Source organism: Nuphar pumila, chromosome 17 (assembly GCF_984573655.1).
Source record: "Nuphar pumila chromosome 17, dmNupPumi1.hap1.1, whole genome shotgun sequence".
In the NCBI taxonomy this organism is placed as follows: domain Eukaryota; kingdom Viridiplantae; phylum Streptophyta; class Magnoliopsida; order Nymphaeales; family Nymphaeaceae; genus Nuphar; species Nuphar pumila.
Window position 1 is genome coordinate 28,131,855 of NC_143265.1, and position 19,273 is coordinate 28,151,127.

Consider the following 19,273-nt stretch of genomic DNA (forward strand, 5'->3'; position numbering starts at 1 on the left):
GAGGCAGAGGAAAGCTCCAATGTACATTTTTGTGGAAAATCTGGACATTTAGAAGATCGTTGCTGGGATAAGCATGGCCGGCCAACCTCTTCTTCCTCAAAGTCATATGCCCCTAAAGCAAATGTTACTACTCTCGAGGCAACAAAGGCACAGGAAAATATCTCTGCAAGTGACAGTAATATCACCCTCAGTCGTGCTGAATATGATGAGTTGATAGCTCTTCGTCCTTTGAGTTCCACCCCTCCTGTAGCTGGGTTGCCTATTCAACCGGAAATCATCTTCATCCGACTGACAGTAAGTGGATTATTGACTCTGGTGCATCCAAACATTTGTGTGGAAATTCACTTGTTTTTTCAGATCTAAAGGATATTAATGCTCAGCTTGGAGTCTCACTAGCCGATGGGAGCTCCTCCCCGGTTGTTGGTCAGGGAAATATTTTTATATCTTCCTCGTTACAGTTGCAAAATGTTCTTCGTGCTCCAAAATTTCCTCAAAGTTTACTCTCTGTTAGTTGCCTTATAAAAGAACAAAACTGTAAAGTAATATTTGATCTGATGGGTTGTCATTTTCAGGATTTGCTGACGGGGAAGAAAATTGGTGGAGGCTATGAAGAAATGGGAGTTTACTACCTATATCATCCAATGGGTATTGTTCATGCTGCAGTGAAACATTCATTCAGTCTTGTTCAGTGGCATCGTCGTCTTGGTCATCCTTCATTGTCAAAGCTTCGTTCGGTCTTTCCTCAGATTCCTTCCACCACATCCTTTCAGTGTGAAGCATGTCAGTTGAGCAAGCATCATCGAAGTTCGTTCCCTTCGAGTCAGAGTCAGTCTAGTAATAAAGTCTTTGAACTTCTTCATGCAGATGCATGGGGTCCTAGTAAGATTCCTACTAGGACTCAGTGTCGATACTATCTAGTTATTGTTGATGATTTCTCTAAGTTGTCATGGGTGTTTTTAATAAAGGAACGATCTGAAGTTCCAAGTATTATCAAATCCTTAATTCTTGAAATAAAAACTCAGTTTGAATCTATTGTCAAGATTGTTCGCACTGATAATGCTCTCGAGTTTAAATCAAAAGCTCTGATACCATGTGGAAAGATGCACCGAACCCTAGGTAGAGAGAGAGAGACAGAGACGGCTGCACAGGGTGAGAAAACTCGTTAACCTCTTATTAGGGCCTCTATGTTAAATAGAGAGAGGCTTAAAAAAATAATTACAACTAAGCCCATTGTGAAAACATAATTTCAAAATAACATCTAATATGAAAAACTTCACTTAAAACCACCTATTCTCAACAATAATATTATAGACATTTGGTAAAACTGAACTGTGGGCCCATTGGACATTGAAGTTCATTCAACATCCACATAAAAGCTTGCCTCCTTTCATTTACATGCACACATTCTTTCAATCTCAAAATTTTGATTAGGTTATTCAAAAAGGCAAAACTCACATGTTCCCTATATCCTTAAATCTACATTTCATCACTTCCAAACTCCAATCCGCCTAGTAAGAATGTTTACTTTAGAAGACTTAAATTCATCTGTGTAACAACTAATTTATAAGACAGATTGCTAGAATGCCACACCATACCACACATAAATTTGAAGATGCTATGCTAAAAAGGGAAAACCTTTTACAGCACCTGAAATGAAATGATTCTTCAACTCTTCAAGTCAGTTCAGACGAGGAAATTACTCCAAAACTATGTTGTTAGTTGCGAACAGCATTTAAAGCCTAATGGATGCAGAATTTAAGGACTACTAAAGATGAGACGGAAAAAAAAAAACTTGATAGTGAACCATAGTTCTATCAGAGACAAACAATGGAAAAAAATTCTTCCACTTCAAGAAGAATCTTTTAGAAAGCAGCAATAAATGGAGATCCAAAAAATAGAGCCACAAACATCACTTATCAAAATGGAAATGCACAATAAGGGCAGGAATTACCATGTGGATGACAAAATGCTCTTCCAAACCTGAACGTGGAAGGCATCTCTAGGAATATCAATCAAGAAAATAGAAATGAGTTAGGTTAGAAAATTAAAAAAAACAATCACATAAATAAATATAAAATGGCCATTGCAGGAAAAAAAAGTTGGAGAAGAAAACATGAGAAACATTAGCAAGCAAGGTTATAGTTTATAGGTATTATAATATGCTACAAATGGTGTGTTCTCCATAGTCATTATAATATGCTACAACTACTGCCACTTAACAAGATAAAAAATCATAATTTTGATCCATAAGCACAAGTAAAAATGAGCAGGCAAGGTGATAAATTTAATTTATATGTAGAACCTAAGAAACCCTTTTATACCTCCAAAACATTTATAATGTAAATTATAAGCCAATTCAGAATGCTTTTTCTGAAGTCCAGAATGGGGAAACCTAAACTCTGTACCATTTTCTAAAATTCACTAAACTTCAGAAGGGAAAAACCTAAACTCATCCCAATCTTAAAAAAACCTGTTTCTGATTATCAACATCACTTGCATGGGTACAGAACCAGTTAGTCTGATGAGATGGCAAATAAGAGATGAACTATGAAAAGAATTAAGCTACTTACAAGGCTTTCACTAATTTGGATTCACAGATCACTGGAACATTTGAGGTGAATATTGTAGAATACACAGAAACCGAGGCAGAGAGAGAGGAAGAAAGAGAGATAGAAGAAAAAAACATCAAAAAGTTGTATTAGGTCTAATCTCCTCTTAGTTAAATAGAGATTAGCTAAAAGGTTAAAATTACATATGGGTCCCTTATTATATATAAAATACCTAAAAACAACTTTTAATGTAACGACCCCAACTCCTCCCCCTTTAAAAATGCATTTTTTTTTTTTATATGCAGATACCTTCCCAAGGATCTGGGGTCCTCACAGTTCCACTTTCCATTGGATATCCCATCACCACAAATGTACTAACAATCATCATCAATGAGTAGTAACACCAACCATTTATTTATGAACCGAAGTAAATTGTTATTACCATTCTTTATTCAACCAAAGAGTACAAAAACTGAAAATAACAATGGAGCCAAGAACAAAAAGTAAAACCACTCTGCCACTGCCGAAACTGTCTAACCCAAAAATGTGACCCTTGTCCATCCTCAGTGAACAGCTCATCCTTCACTGCTCACCATTTCCTGTAAAATCAACGAAGTAGACGGGTCAGAACAGAATTCTGAGCACTACTATTTCAAGGAGATTAGGTGAGACAAAGATCATGAGTAAGATTTCATAGCTGGATTTGAGTGAGTGCAGATACAACAATTGTGCAACATCCGATCATGCATAAGTGTAACAGAGTGTTCATACTCACGGCTAAAGAACAGTAAGACAGTAACACATAGCAATAACAAAACATTTCAACATGCTTTTAAGAAATGAATTACATACATTTACCATATCATGAACTAGAGATCATTTCAAATTATGCATGACTTAGTGCAAAGAAGAAAATGCATGACTTCCTTATTATCTTACCTTTAAGTTTGAGTTTTCTTTTCATATGCATGACCTTATTTAATGCATACAACTTTAAGTTTCCCTTTTTTTTAAATTTTCATCGCCCGCGGATACACCAAACGGGTAAAATCCCCGAGGTCAAGTAGGTTCCCAGGGTAGATTAGCACACAAATTGGCATTTTATTACTGGGTTCCAACCTAGCCCTCGACTGAGTCACCCTCGGAACATTAGACCTCCCCATCTAATGTCGGGGACACAAGGGACACCCCACGCCCACAAGTGCCACTTCCTTTGGTACCAAACAAACTCACAGCTGTAACCAACACCACCACTCCCGAGTAAAGTGGCGGACTCTCCCTAAAACCGTGACCAGGAGAAAGAACCTCCATATCGGGTTCTGGGGGCCAAATTCACGCACACGGAGTTTTTGTATCCTCACAGCCTCCCCAGGACTGGAAACTCTAAGATCTCCATTCTCCAGATGGAAGACCTCAGATCAAAAGTTACACTGTTCTTTATTATGTTTTTATTTAATTCGGTTCTTAATTTTGCAACACCCTATGTAAAAGTGAAGTGTAAAACTCGCATACACCCCTACGAGAACTCATATGGGACTCCCGCCCACAAATACCATGTGAACAGTGTAGTAGTGTGCCACCATCTTACGTTGTGTAAGTGATGCAGTCAATGTGGAAACAAAACCAACTTTCTTAATAAAGTGCATAACTTATCACACCATATGCAGGTACCATCCATGTACAAGTGTCTCCATGACACCACCTACCTCTTATGAATTCATCCATCGTTCATAAATTCATGATAACAATCCATGCATGATATCACATTTTAAAACCCACATTGATCCATATATGCACATGAGGGCATTAACCAGTACATGCTTCCATGTAACATTTCCCATTTTTCCACAAACATTCATGGTTAACACGCACAGCAATATTCTAGTCATGCTCACATTTAAATATCATGAAATGAAATGTTGTCATTCATCCATTTATCTGAAATTGTGTAAATCCCAACACCTACTAGGAGGAGTAGTTGGGCTTTCCACTCCCAGACCTTTCGTCCTACTGTCTAAGTAGTCCACACTACTTAGACTGTTGGTTGGACTAGCTAGATTGGATCATCCAGCACATCCCTTGATCATGTTACTGCACACACACCATCATAGAAAGAAAAGAAACAAACCGTCTATTCCCCCTACGGCTGGTGGTCTATATAACAAAGAAAACACACCATTAGCAGCCGACACAGCAAATTCTCATGCATGTAGAAATAACAAGACTTAACTTCATCGAATGAATAGCAAGAATCATGATCTAAATACACCCTCAACTTCATCGAGTTTTCCTGCTTTTAAACTACCATTTCCACGTTATATTCTAAGCAAATATTTTCAGATAAGCCACAGAAAATAACATGTGATATATATCGTAATCTACTACAATCAGAGCACACGAGATATAGCAAAAAAACTCTAGCTCAACACACTCATACACACCCAGCCTGTGCTCATCGATTTCCAGCCTAAAGAACCCCCAAATCCGGGGTATTCCAAGCAAGAACTGGGCTGCCGTAACCAGCTGTCTTCGCCCTTCACCGATCCCACGTCAGCCAAATTGGAAATCTTAGGGTTTAGGGTTGGACCAGCATCATTCCCCAACCCAGATCGCTACCCCTAAACACCCCTTTCCCTTTTATTTCTTAAAAGAAAACACTAGCAATAATCTGAAATCCTATTCCCATAACCTCTCTCTCCTCAAACCCTCATACAAGATCGAACCCACGCTCGATCCCTCACCCATATCCAGGAATAGCCGTACCTTTTTACGGTGATTTCCCCTACTGTCGTGAAGGAAGACCCTCGCTAGAGCCTTGACAGATGCGGATGGTCGAAGCTCCTGTCGTGAAGGGCCCCTTCCTCCACTGTGTGCACCAACCGTGAGAGGGAGGGAGATCGATTGGAAGAAAACAAAAGCCTGCCTGAGGGAAATCCCCTCCCTTTTAAGCCAAGCTCCCCCTTTCCTTCCCCTTCCGAGAAAAAGAGGGGTTGGTTACGTTCTGCGTAACCCCCCTTTCACCCTCTCCAAATCTTGAATGCAAAAATCGTGCTTGAGGCACGATTCTTGATCTTATTTCATAAGGCTCGTACTCGGGTCCGGGTCCAAACCCTGCGACCCACAACACCCGATCCAACATATGCTTGGATCCGGGTCTTTCTGAACTAACGGATCCTTAGTTGGATCCTCGTGGGTCCAACTGTGGATCCGACCCTAATACCTAAGTATTTACCCAATTAAAATTATTATCAAAATCTTAATTTAACACCCATTTATTGATTCCTTCACGGGTCCGGATATCGGGTCCTAGACCCAAATCGATTAAGTATACCTATTTCTTCCGGATATTACATTTAAGAATAAAGACTTTAAGTGGTCGACTATTCTTAACACTCCCCCTCAAGCTGGAGCATAGATATCAATCATGCTCAGCTTGCCGCAACATTTTGAGAAATTGGCTCTGGCAAGAGGCTTTGTAAAAATATCTGCAACTTGGTCCTCAGAGTTAACATGCTTGGTAAAGATATGTCCAGCTTGAACCATATCTCTTATGTAGTGACAATCAACTTCAATATGTTTTGTCCTCTCATGAAATACTGGATTATTTGTTATATATGTAGTCACCTTGTTATCACACATCATCACCATAAAAGATGGAACCTTCATTTGAAGATCACTCAGCATAGTTCGAACCCACATCAATTCAGCTGTTGTTTGGGCCATAGCCCGATATTCTGATTCGGTACTCGACCTAGCAACCACGGTTTGCTTCTTGCTTCTCCAAGAAATTAAGTTACCTCCCACAAATACACAAAATCCTGTGGTAGATTTCTTATCCTCTATAGACCCAGCATAATCAGCATCAAAGTAAGCAACTATCTCCAGGGTACCCCCTTTCTTGAATAATAACCCTTTTCCAGGAGAAGATTTTAAGTATCTGAGTATCATCATTGCAGCATTCCAGTGTACCTCAGTCGGTTTATCCATGAATTGGCTAACCTTGCTTACAGCCAAAGCAATATCAGATCTAGTCACTGTCACATATAGTAACTTTCCTACCAGTAAGCGATATCTTCTACTATCAACAGGTTTTGACCCCTCTTCCAACAAATGAACTTTGTTATCCATGGGAATATTTGTTGGTTTAGCTCCCAACATTCTTGTTTCTTTTAGTAAATGAAGAACATACTTCCGTTGTGACAAAACCACACCCTCACTGGCCCTGGCTATTCTATGCCCAGAAAGTATCTAAGGGAACCAAGGTCTTTTGTAACAAAATGTTTTTGAAGATGAGCCTTTGTAGCTGCAATATCATTCATGTTATCTCCTGCAAGGATGATGCCATCCACATATACTACCATAACTACTATGCCTGAGTTAGTTGTCTTAATAAATAATGTGTGATCGGACGCTGATCTATTAAAGCCAAACTTTGACATTACTTCAAACAACTTTTGAAACCATGCCTGAGGACTTTGCTTTAAACCATATATTGCCTTTCTTAATCTACACACTTTCTCACACTCTCCCTCAACCTCGAACGCAGGAGGTTGTTGCATGTAGACAGTCTCAGACAAATCTCCATATAGGAATGCATTTTTCACATCTAGCTGACACAAATTCCATCCACGGTGAACAGCTACAGAAAGAACAAGACGAATGGTGCCCATTCGTGCCACAGGAGAAAAGGTCTCAAAGAAATCAACCTCATATGTCTGAGTATAGCCTTTTGCTACTAACCTGACCTTATATCGTTCAATTGAACCATCTGAGTTATACTTAATGGTATATACTCATTTGCATCCAACAATGTCCACATCCTCTGGGGGATCAACAAGGTCCCATGTCTGTTGAGACAGCAAAGCATCCATTTCATCTTGCATAGCTTGCTTCCATCGACTATCGAGAACTACCTGTTGATAACTCAAAGGAATCGTTTCAGCAGTTAAGGCGAAAAAAAAAAGCTTTCATCTGATTACAGAGTCTGGCATCTGACACAAACTTAGATATAGGGTATAAGGTACATTGTCGTGTCCCCTTCCGCAGAGCTATTGGCCTGTTATCATCAGCATGAATGTCATCGTTATCAAGAGTACTTACCTCAGGAAAAGAAGTAGATGGAGGCACCTAAGGAGTGGGAGCTCTACGCACATACACCAATGGAGGATTGTGAAACTGTGAGGGAGGTGGAGTTGGATTCGATAATAAGGGCACTGATTCCAAAGGAAGAGGAGGAACAGGAAGTGAAAAAGAGTCATCATGATTAGATTGCAACCGAGTACCAGTACTAGAATAGTATGGAAGGGACTCCAAGAAGGATACATCCGCACTGACATACTCTCGACGAGAAATCGGATCATAATATCGATACCTCTTTTGGTTTTTTTGATAGCCTATAAATATACACTTAGTGGCTTGAGGTGCTAACTTATCACGATCAGGTCCAAGTCTGTGCACAAAGCAAACACACCCAAATACCTTAAGCGAAAGAGGAAAGAGAGGTGCACTCGGATACAAGATTTGAAAAGGAATTTGGTCTTCCACAGATGATGAAGGCATGCGGTTATTCAAGTAGCAGGCAGTGGTAACTGCATCACCCCAATATGAAGCAGGAACATTAGATTGAATCATAAGGGTGTGTGCTACGTCAAAGAGATGCCTGTGTTTTCGTTCAGCCACCCCATTTTGTTGAGAAGTATAGGCACAGGAGGTTTGAGGTTGAATTTCATGATCACGATAAAATTGCAATAGTGCTATGGTTTTAAACTCAAGAGCATTATCAGTGCAAATAATCTTAACAACTGACTCAAACTGGGGTTTTATTTCAATGACCAAAGATTTGAGAATATTAGGAACTTCAGATCTTTCTTTTATTAAGAATACCCAAGACAACTTAGAAAAATCATCAACAATGACAAGATAATAACGACACTGGGTCCTGGTAGGAATCTTACTAGGACCCCATACATTTGCATGAAGAAGTTCAAAGACTTTATGACTAGACTGACTCTGACTAGAAGGAAACGAACTCCGATGATGCTTGCCCAACTGGCATGCTTCACACTGAAATGACGTAGTAGACGGAATTTAAGGAAAAACACGACGAAGCTTTGACAATGAAGGATGTCTGAGATGACGATGCCACTGAACAGAACTGGAGGAACAATCGACTGCAGCATAAATGTTTTTCATTGGGTGATGTAGATAGTAGACTCCATTTTCTTCATAGCCTCCACCAATCTTCTTCCCCGTCAGCAAATCCTGAAAATGACAACACACGGGATCAAATATCACTCTACAGTTTAGCTCTTTTGTAAGACAACTCACTGAGAGTAAACTTTGAGGAAATGAAGGAGCAAGAAGGACATTTTTCAACTGCAAAGAAGAGGATATAGAAACATTTCCCTGACCAATAACCGGAGAGGAACTCTCATCTGCTAATAAGACCCCCCGATGTGCAGTAATAACCTTTAGATCTAAAAGATTTTGAGAGTTTCCACATAGATGTCTAGATGCACCAGAGTCAATGATCCACTTATTATCATGGGGATGAAGATGGTCTCATGTTGAGTAGGCCACACCAGCTACAGGAGAAGAGGAGCTTGAAGAACGATGAGCGACCAGTTCATCATATTCTGCACGACTCAGGGTGATACAGTCACTTGGAGAAGTGGTGTCATTCGCTACCTCTAATTTTAGAACATTAGGCTTCGATGTAGGAAAGGCAGGCCGTCCATGTTTATCCCAGCAACGATCTTCTAAATGTCCTGATTTTCCGCAAAAAGTACATTGGAGTTTACCTCTACCTCCCATACCTCTTCCACGATCTCGTCCTCTAATATTTAGATTATTTCCTCTTCCATAACTAGATTGAGCAACTAGAGCAGATGTCTAAGATATAGGTTGAGATTGTGGAAGAGAGATGGCAAGTCTACTTAAACGATTGTATGTATTAGCAAGGGTAGGAACATCAGACCCGATCAACATTTGAACTTTAGCAACTGAGAAGTCTGAAGATAAGCCTGTGAGAAACCGAGCAACCATAGTTTGTTCTTGATGATCTTTTTGCTTTGAACAACACAGTGGCTTATGAGCATTAAGTCTTTCAAAAGCAGCTTTAACGGAGGTATAGTATTGGGCCAAGGACTGATCACCCTGCTGCAAGTTATATATTTCTTATTCAACTTGGAGAATACGGCTCACATTAGCGTCTTGAGAGTACGTATCTCAAAGATTGTCCCACATCTATTTAGCTGTGGTATAATAAATTAGACCATCTGCAATATGAGGTTTGATGCTATTCATGATCCATGACATAATAATGTCATTATCTTCGTCCCAAGTAATATATTTTTCCACTTTATCATTTGGTTCAGTTTCCAACAGAATATGTTTTCTACGATGTCCAGATACCAACATCATAAACGTTCTGGACCACCTGGCATAGTTCGTTTCATTTAATTTCATAGAAGAACCATAAGAGAAAGGATTTGCAAAGGCTTTATATTCTCCAATAGTCTCATTCTTGGAATCGGATTTCAGAACTTCACCCATAGTGAATGCCGCTAACTCAAGAAATATTGCCAACAACACTGATGCAACAAATGACCACGTGAAACAGAATTTATCACAGTTTGTAAATCTGGTAAATTCCAAAAGGAAATTCGTTCAGATTTACTCTCCACTCCACAAAAATTGAATACTTCAAGACCATATGGTCTACTCCACACGATGCAAAACTTAAGATAACACCAGAGACGGTGCAAAATCACGACACACCTGATCTGAGATCAGATCTGAACTAACCAGATCGGATCCAAAAGAAAATAGTTAAAAAAAATGACATCGATCCAGGTTCAAAAAAAAAATTAATAGATGATCTTATATGAACAAATCTCAGATCAACTACTCTACCCGATGCAGGATTCACGGCACCACCAGATCTGTGATCAGATCTAAATTTAACCAAAAAATATGACTACTTCAAAAAAAATCCCTCGACAGCTAGATCCACGACTGAACAACATAGTCATTCTTTTTCCACCCGATGCAGGATTCATGGCACCACCAGATCTGTGATCAGATCTAAATTTAACTAAAAAAAACAACTACTACTTTAAAAAAAAAATCCCTCGACAGCCAGATCCACGACTGAACAACATAGTTATTCTTTACTCCACTCAGATCCATTATAAGATCTGAACTAACCAGATCGGATCCAAAAAAAAATCCAGTTTCACGACTTTTGCACAGCACCCGTACCTGTAGCTACTCGATCCTGTCGACATGGATATATAGATCCACTGTAACCTTTAGATCTAACTGCAGATCTGAGTCATGACATTTGTCAGACCTCAGATCTGTTATCAGATCTGTATCACTTATTTTCCAAAACAGAGATCGATCACACCTTTTTATTTTCCTTCACGTAATCTATTGTCCTTCACTCGAACTTGGCGCAGAACACGAGATCACGCTCCCAGGGTCGACTGCTCGGATACCATGTAGAATACACAGAAACCGAGGCAGAGAGAGAAAAGAAGAGGGAGAGAGAGAGGAAGAAAGAGAGATAGAAGAAAAAAATGTCAAAAAGTTGTATTAGGTCTAATCTCCTCTTAGTTAAATAGAGATTAGCTAAAAGGTTAAAATTACATTTGGGTCCCTTATTATATATAAAATACCTAAAAACAACTTTTAAGAATAAAGACTTTAAGTGGTCGACTATTCTTAACAAATATTAATTGCCATGTTCTTTCCATGAAAAACAGGATATCAATTTGCAAGGAGAGGCACCTAGGAATATAAAAAATTGCATTCTTTGATGAACTTGATCATGGAATGTTTATTATTGCACTAATCCAAGTCTTGACCAACAAGAGAGATCTTGGATACTCCTCCACATTTCATACATAAAAGTATGCTTGGAAAATCACGAAGTGACATAGGTCAGGTTTCGTTGCACACCAGCATGAATGAGATTAGAGGAAGTAACAAGTTGTAGACACCCCAAATTTAACCATTTGGATCTTGAATTTGATTTCAGAAACACGAGTCTTTTACAAAGCAAAGTTGGGTCCAATAGCATTTTCGACCTTCAAAGCAACATTCTCAAGATTTTTGTCCAAAATATGAATTAAAGTGTTAGATTTCAAACAAGATAAAAATCAAGTCTTTCTAACATCATTGTAGAAAAATATACCCAAAATCAAGTAACTTGTTCAATCAAAAACTTGTTGTTCAGGTAAGTCCCACTTTGATTGGATTTTAAACTACCGAAATGATGGAATTAGGTTTTTTACTTAAAAAATAATTAAAGTAGAATATATTAGCTTTCCAATGAACCAAATTGTGACTCAATCTAACATCCAGCTAAGGAGTTATGGTCCAAACAAGTTAACTTGTTATAATAGATATGTAGCATGACTCGATTTATAAAGATCTGAAATTTTCAAATCATATCCAATAGGAAGTTTTTGGAAGCCTCATCCACGCTCCTAGCCTCCTTATCCTCTCTTAGAGAAACCTAAAAAATCATATAAGCTACTTAGAATATTCAGAGATGACAACTTTCAAATCCTGAAAACCTATCCTACCTACCTAGATTGCTCAGTCCTCAAGAAATGTCACTCAGCCAATCAAAATTAGCCACGTCATCATAGCCAACCATAGCATGACACCCCATTCTTTTGGCCAATCGGGGTCAGGTTGTCGTCCAACAGCCGAATCCAAATAATTAGACCCAAACTCTAACTAACCTAGATCCTATCTCACACGGACTCGTTAAAAAGGCTGGCGCACCGCCGTCGACGCAATGCAGGTGTGGTTGTGGCAATAATTAAAATTTGTCTCACCAAGTGCAGTCAACATGCACCCAGGGTTATATTTGTCCAAAATGGACTCGGATAACTTTAACCAAGTACATTTTGGTCCAATTAAAAAAAGTAAAATTGGGGGAGAGGGTTAGGGCATGATCACGACCCCGACTCCTCCTCCCTCCCCCCCCCCGCCCCCCCTCCCTGACTCCTCCTCCTCCCTGTTGTTAAGAATATGTTGGTTGGATCGGATCTGGATCCACGAGATCCATCTTGATGTAATATATATATATATATATATATATATATATATATATTATAAATACCTTGTTAAGTGAAGGGTATTATTGTATATTTAGCATTCAAATATAAATACAGAAACACGCCACCCACAATGGGTGACGTCTCATTTGGGAACTCCATTTTTTCTCTCTTCTTTTTTCTCTCTTGTCTGTTTCTTGTGCAGAAAAACCTATTACAGAGGCGTTCTCACATGGTATCAGAGCCGGCAAAAAGATAAGTCCTATTAAATCTTGGCTGCACATATTCTTTTCGTCCTTAGATTCCTTGTCTCTATTTTCCAAATCAGATCTGATTTCTGAAACAGATCTCCTCTCCTTCGTTTTCATTGTGTTTTCTATATCGGATCTGGTGCGCATTCACCAGATCTATACCCTTTTCTTTCAGATCATAACATCAGATCTAACTTTCTTCCTCTCCAATAGTCAAGATTTGTCATTTTTCTTACAGATCTGATCGAAATCAGATCAGATCTATCTTTTTCTCCATGTCAATCATTGAGATCTACTGTTTTTCTCTAAAGACCCGATCGAAAAACGTATTAGATCTAGTTTTTTGCACCCCATATCATTCTTTCACAATTTTCCCTTTTCTATCTATGCATCAAATCAGACCATATCGAGATCTAATTTGTTTTTTGTCCTTAAAAAACGGAAAGAGAAATATATATCCCTATTCCTTTTTCAAAAAAAAAGGAAGGGAAAAAGGAACACCTTTGTGACGTCGCTATCCTGACAAACATCATCGCCTGTCCTTGACTAAAAAAAAAGGACGTTACTGTTTCTTTTTCTTGTTCTCGTTTTTCAGTTTGTAGTCTTTCTTTCTCCTATTCTTGTTCTTATAATGGCTGGGCTCAATGCTTCTTTCCTCAGCCATCTTGTCACCGAAAAACTCGATTCCATAAATTTTACTACCTGAAAAAAGCAAATTATTCCTTTCTTATGTAGCTATGATTTAATGGGACACCTTGACGGGTTAATTCTTGTACCTTTGGAATTTGTTTCCCAAACAACTTCAGCGCAGATAGAAAGTTTAGAAAAGACTGTGAAATCCCAACTTCGCAATCCTGATTTTATTGCTTGGCAAAAAGATAATCAAACAACAGTTGCATTCATCACGACCATTTTTTCGCGTGAAGTGCTATTGCATATTCTCTCTAGCATTCCCGCGAAGGAGTTATGGGATGTTTTGCATCACTGGTATAAGAGATCTCTAATCTAAAGGTATATCAATTGAAAGCCGAATTTGCAGATTTAAAGAGAGGTGATTTTTCCTTTGTTGATTATCTTTCAAAAATAAAAGTTATTGTGGATCAACTGGCAGCCATCGGTTCTCCTTTGTCTGACAAGGATATATGCACAAAAACTATTTGAGGACTGGGGGCAGAATATAATATGTTTATCACTGTGTATACAAGCATGACACCGCATCCACCTTTTGATCGCATGTCGGAGGAGAGAGCAACGGGAGGGAGAGGGGGGGGGGGGGGGGGAGTGGAGGTTAGGGTTTTCTCGAATGAGAAAACCCTGCCTCCCGTGTTTCTTAAATAAGCGCGGGAGGGGGTTTCGTTGGTTTGGGTCCGGGTCAGGTCCAGACCCGACCCGGGTCCGACCCAATTTTTTCGTGGGTTTTACGCTCACATCACATTCACTCAGCTGAACGACCTTCCCCCTTCCCTTTCATCCATCATTGTGTTTGATTGCCCTGTTCTTAATCAGATCAGTGTCACCTCGAATGCTCTTCAGAAATTGGTACTGCACAAGCACGAAAGTTTAACCTTTGTTCATTTACAATGTCAAAGATTGCAAGAGGTGGACCTTAGTAAGTGTGAATCCCTGAAAAAATTTATTTGTGATGTTTTTCTGATGGTGGTGGTTGCCCAATGCTTAAATCATTGGTTCTTGATAGCTGTAAGAGCTTGACAAAGGTGGGGCTGAAGAGTGCTTCATTAGTTAGTCTTTCACTTGTTGGTTGTTGTCGCATGAAAAGCCTCAACAAGTCTTTTTGGACGGTTGTGATCATCTCCAAGATGCATCTCTCTGCCCTGTTGGGCTTAGGTCACTTAATCTTGGCATTTGTCCCAAATTAAATACCTTTAGGCTTGAAGCATCACAAATGACAGTATTGGAACTGAAGGAGTGCGGTGTGCTGTCTCAAGCTGCAATAAATTGTCCAAGCTTGCTCTCTCCTGATGCATCTTTTTGCAGTCAACTTCAGGACGATTGCCTCTCAGCTACAACTTATTCCTGTCCATACATCGAGTCTTTGATCTTGAAGTCATGTCCATCTGTTGGTCCTGATGGGTTGTCCATTGTGCCAGCTTCCAAAATTGACCTTGCTTGATTTGTCATATACATTTTTTGAACTTGCAACCTGTTTTTGAGAGTTGTGTGCAAGTTGAGGTCTTGAAGTTACGAGCATGCAAGTATCTTGATAACTCCTCACTGGATGCTCTTCATAAGGGAGGCGCTCTTCCATCCCTTCTTGAGCTTGTGTAACGACCCCAATCCAGCCCCTTTAAAAATGCGAAATATTTTTTTTTCTAAGAGTTGCGGAAAACTTCCCAGAGACCTGGGGTTCCTACAGTTCCAATTTCAGTTGAATAACCACACACCACAAACGAAGTTGCAATTATCATCCATATCAACCAACTAAAACTCTTTTATTAATGAGTAAGAAAATTTCAAAGACAAGGTTTTCTTCAACTGAAAGTAAAGTAACAATTGCAGAAATTAAAAGAACTAAAAGACAAAAGAAAGAGTCACTATATCCTCTACTGAAGCTGACAAGCCCAAGTATAAACTCATTCATCCCCATAGGCATGTCCAACTTCACTGTTCACCATTACCTGTGAAAAACCAACAAAGTAGGGTGTCAGAACCGAAATTCTGAGCACAGCTACTTCTAAAGAAAACAGGTAAGAGAAAGAACATGGATAAGATTTCATGCAGTGATTTGAGTGAGTACAGATATAAAATTTGCAACATTTAAATATACATAACTACCAATAATTGCATATACTCACCAGTCAAGAACAGTAAAGCAGTGTCATATATCAATAACTAAATAATCAAACCTTTCAGCATGATTTCACCAAGTAAAGCATATGCTACCACCAAATGATGTCATGATATCAAGAATGATTCAAAACATGCATGATCTAATGCATAACAGAAAAATGCATGATTATGTGCAATGCATGATTTCTTCTGTTATCTTTCATTTAAGTTTCATCTTTCCATATGCATGCCCTATTAAATGCACACATCTTTAGGTTCCTCGTTTTAATTACTGTGGCCCGCGGATACACCAAACGGGTACAAACCCCGAGGTCAAGTAAGTTCCTAGGGTAGCTTAACACACAATTTGTATTTTATTACTGGGTTCCAACTTAGCCCTCGACCGATATCAGGAAACAGCACCATCCATCGGAACATTAGACTTCCACATCTAATGTTGGGGACACAAGGGACACCCCACGCCCACAAGTGCCACTTCCTTAGTACCATAAACTCACAGTTGTGACTAACACACCACTCCCGGGTAAAGTGGCGGACTCTTCCTAAAACCGTGGCCAGGAGAAGAACCTCAATATCGAGTTCAGGGGCAACAACGCACACGGAGTTTTTGTATCCTCACAGTCTCCCCAAGACCGGATATCCAAGATTCTCATACTCCAGATGAGATATCCCAGAATGTAAATTACATTGTTCTTATTCGTTATATTTTTATTTAATTTCATTCTTTAAGTTTGCAACACAATATGCAAAAGTAAAGTGAAAAACCTGCATCCTCCCTTGCAGGGACCCATTCGAGACTCCAGCCCGTATAAACCACTAGAACAGTGTAGTAATGTGCCAAACCATCTTATGTGGTTTAAGTGATGCATTTAGAAACATAAATAAAAGAAAAGCACACCCACGGCTCTCCGGGCCGGTGATGGTCCAATTAGGTCATTGGTGCATCGCAAAATAAAACCAAGTAGTGTTTCATTCATAACACTAAGCCAAAATGCCAAACAGCATATATATTCATGCAAATATAAACCCAAACATATGCATGTCATAATTCATTCATATGCATTTTCAATGTGTGTGTTACCTACATCACATATGGGTCTTAACCAATTCATGGTTTCTTTAGGTGTGTGAGTGTACATGTACCATTTCACATATAATTCAAGCGTACATGTTCAAGAAGACTTACTAATAATTGAATCATGCTCACACTCATGCGTACCATAATCATAACAGTCAAGTGAACGCATAAACCTCCACAGCAAGTGTTTTCATACAATCCAATACACAAGCTTTTAATTAACACATGGATTCTAGCCAAAAATATAATGTTCAGCTAGAGACATCCAAGCAAGATACATTACATATATAAAATTCCAGTTTTATGTATCCATCCTCCCTAAACAGTGTAACATGAGCACTATTATACACAACTGAAAATTTTCAGATTATGTTTCAATGATCCCACGCTGCATCTTACAAACTTTGAGCTTACTACACTCAAGCACCATCTTATGCCAATAGACAGCCTACCGCATTACATTAGGTAATGCATGCAAGATTCTGTCGAACTTTAACAGTTCATGAACCTAGCAGCAGTGTATTCATGTTATAATGGTTTAGAACTTTGTATATTCATTTAGGAAGTCCGATTAACATCATTCGGCTAACTATGAAAACATATGGAAATCAGCCCTGCCACTAGAAATCAGGACATGTGTGTGTGTATATATATATATATATATATATATATACATAAACACGCAGTCAGCTGGAACACATGCTGACTCTTAATAATTCAAAACATCGAATGGTGTTGCATCATCAAACCCATCTATTCCCTGTTTTGGTATACATAACAGTGTTCTGTTTTTTAGGATAGCAAGATTTCAAAAATTAATTAACAAGAAATTGCCTATATGCATATCATCACACAGTCCCCTTTTGATATCAAAATAACCAATATCAAACCAAACTTATAACTTCAAATTCTGGAAATCCAACCTTTCAATCCAACATGCAATGCTACATTATGGAAACAACACATTAATATTTTTGCAGTAAATTTATGAGACCAACTTACTCCATTATCAACAGAAACTACAAATTCCAAACATTCTTTATGAACTTGATTTCCAAGATTTCGAGTATGCGGATTCAATTACAGCGCATTTCAGGTAAGTAATGATATCAAGACTTAGCTCCATACACAAGATCAACTGTTTGCATGACTTTAAAGTATCGTTACTCTAGTTTATCCAAGCATGGAACACTTGGCAGAGAAAACAAAGGAAAACTCATGGTATATGCTACAATTTGCCATTAATGGGTTATGTAAAAATTAAAAACTTCAGAATCAAATATATCCCCTCATCCTATGCATATTCACGATGAAGAAACCCCAATCTGGTTATTCAATCACAATAACCGAAACCCAAACTATTCAGGAATTACCCAATTCAAGAATCTACTAAACACCTTAAAACTTCAATTTACCCTAACATGAACATTTCTACTGAACTTCAGCAGCATCCCATAAGTAAGAAAATAAATCTTTCCATAAGGGAAAGAGCCTAACGTATCAATGTACTGGGCTAGTACAAATATTTCCAGAAACCTGTAATTTCATCTATTCTTCTTCATCTCACAGAAAATAGATTACAAAAGTTATATTGCACAGCACAAGACTTTAACTTAAATACACTGATCTCATTAATATCATGCATAAAATGACAGAAACCAACAATGCAGATCGATTATCATAAGGACTGTCAAACAAAACAAAAAGAAACCTTCATCCCCAATCCAATCGTTCAGGGTGACCGAAACAGGGAAAACCCCTGTTTCACGATTTCAGGGTATTTGTCCCCATCAGAAATCTGTAAGCCTTCTTAGTAAAAACCCAAAACAATTACATTAACCGAGGTCTTAAGCCCTTTAACTTACATCAAACCCCCCCTTTTATCAGAAAAACTGAAAATCCCCAAATCGTTTGGGTTTTTCGAAATGGGGTAAACAACCAAATCCCCAAATCCTCCCCTCAATCCACTCATGGAATCGAACCCATGTTCGATTCCTCACCCCGATTCCAAGAAGGAGCACCGTACCTGTTTCTCGACGACTTTTCCGGCGATCGAAGGCTGGAGGCGCGTATGCACGGTCGGCTGGTGTCGCTCCACGCTGCTGCCGTGAAGAAAGGTGCTCGCTGGAGGGCTTTGGTGGGTGTGGCTTGCCGCAGCTCGCCGGCGACCTCCTCCCCTCCAATGCATACCCAACTCGACAGAGAAAGGGATAGAGGGAGAGAGAGAGACTGAGTAGAGAGAAACGAGGGAGACGAGGCTGAGTGAAGAGGGCGAGACCCCCTCTCCACTCCCCCCCTTTTATCAGCCCCAGGCCCACTCCTTCTTTGCCGAGATGGGGGGAGGTCGGTTACGCCCTGCGTAACCCCCCCCCCCCCTTCCCCCCTTTCCTTTTCCTGCTAGGGTTTTATCGGGCAACCCTTATCGGGTTGCCCTTTTTATTTAAAAGGCTGTAACATGGGGCGCGGCTCGGGTCGGAACCCGGGACCCGTAACCCGGCCCCAAATATCAAAATG

General features: G+C 39.3%; 1 protein-coding gene across 2 annotated transcripts in view; it reads right to left on the bottom strand.

Moving 5' to 3' along the window:
• LOC149811828 (uncharacterized) overlaps positions 1 to 19,273 on the bottom strand; it is a 95,055-nt gene that overhangs the window by 49,622 nt on the left and 26,160 nt on the right. For both annotated transcript variants that reach the window (XM_089993946.1, XM_089993947.1), the window contains exon 4: positions 1,952 to 1,999. In XM_089993946.1, the coding sequence (XP_089850072.1) occupies positions 1,952 to 1,999 (48 nt within the window). The remainder of the gene's footprint in view (positions 1 to 1,951; positions 2,000 to 19,273) is intronic.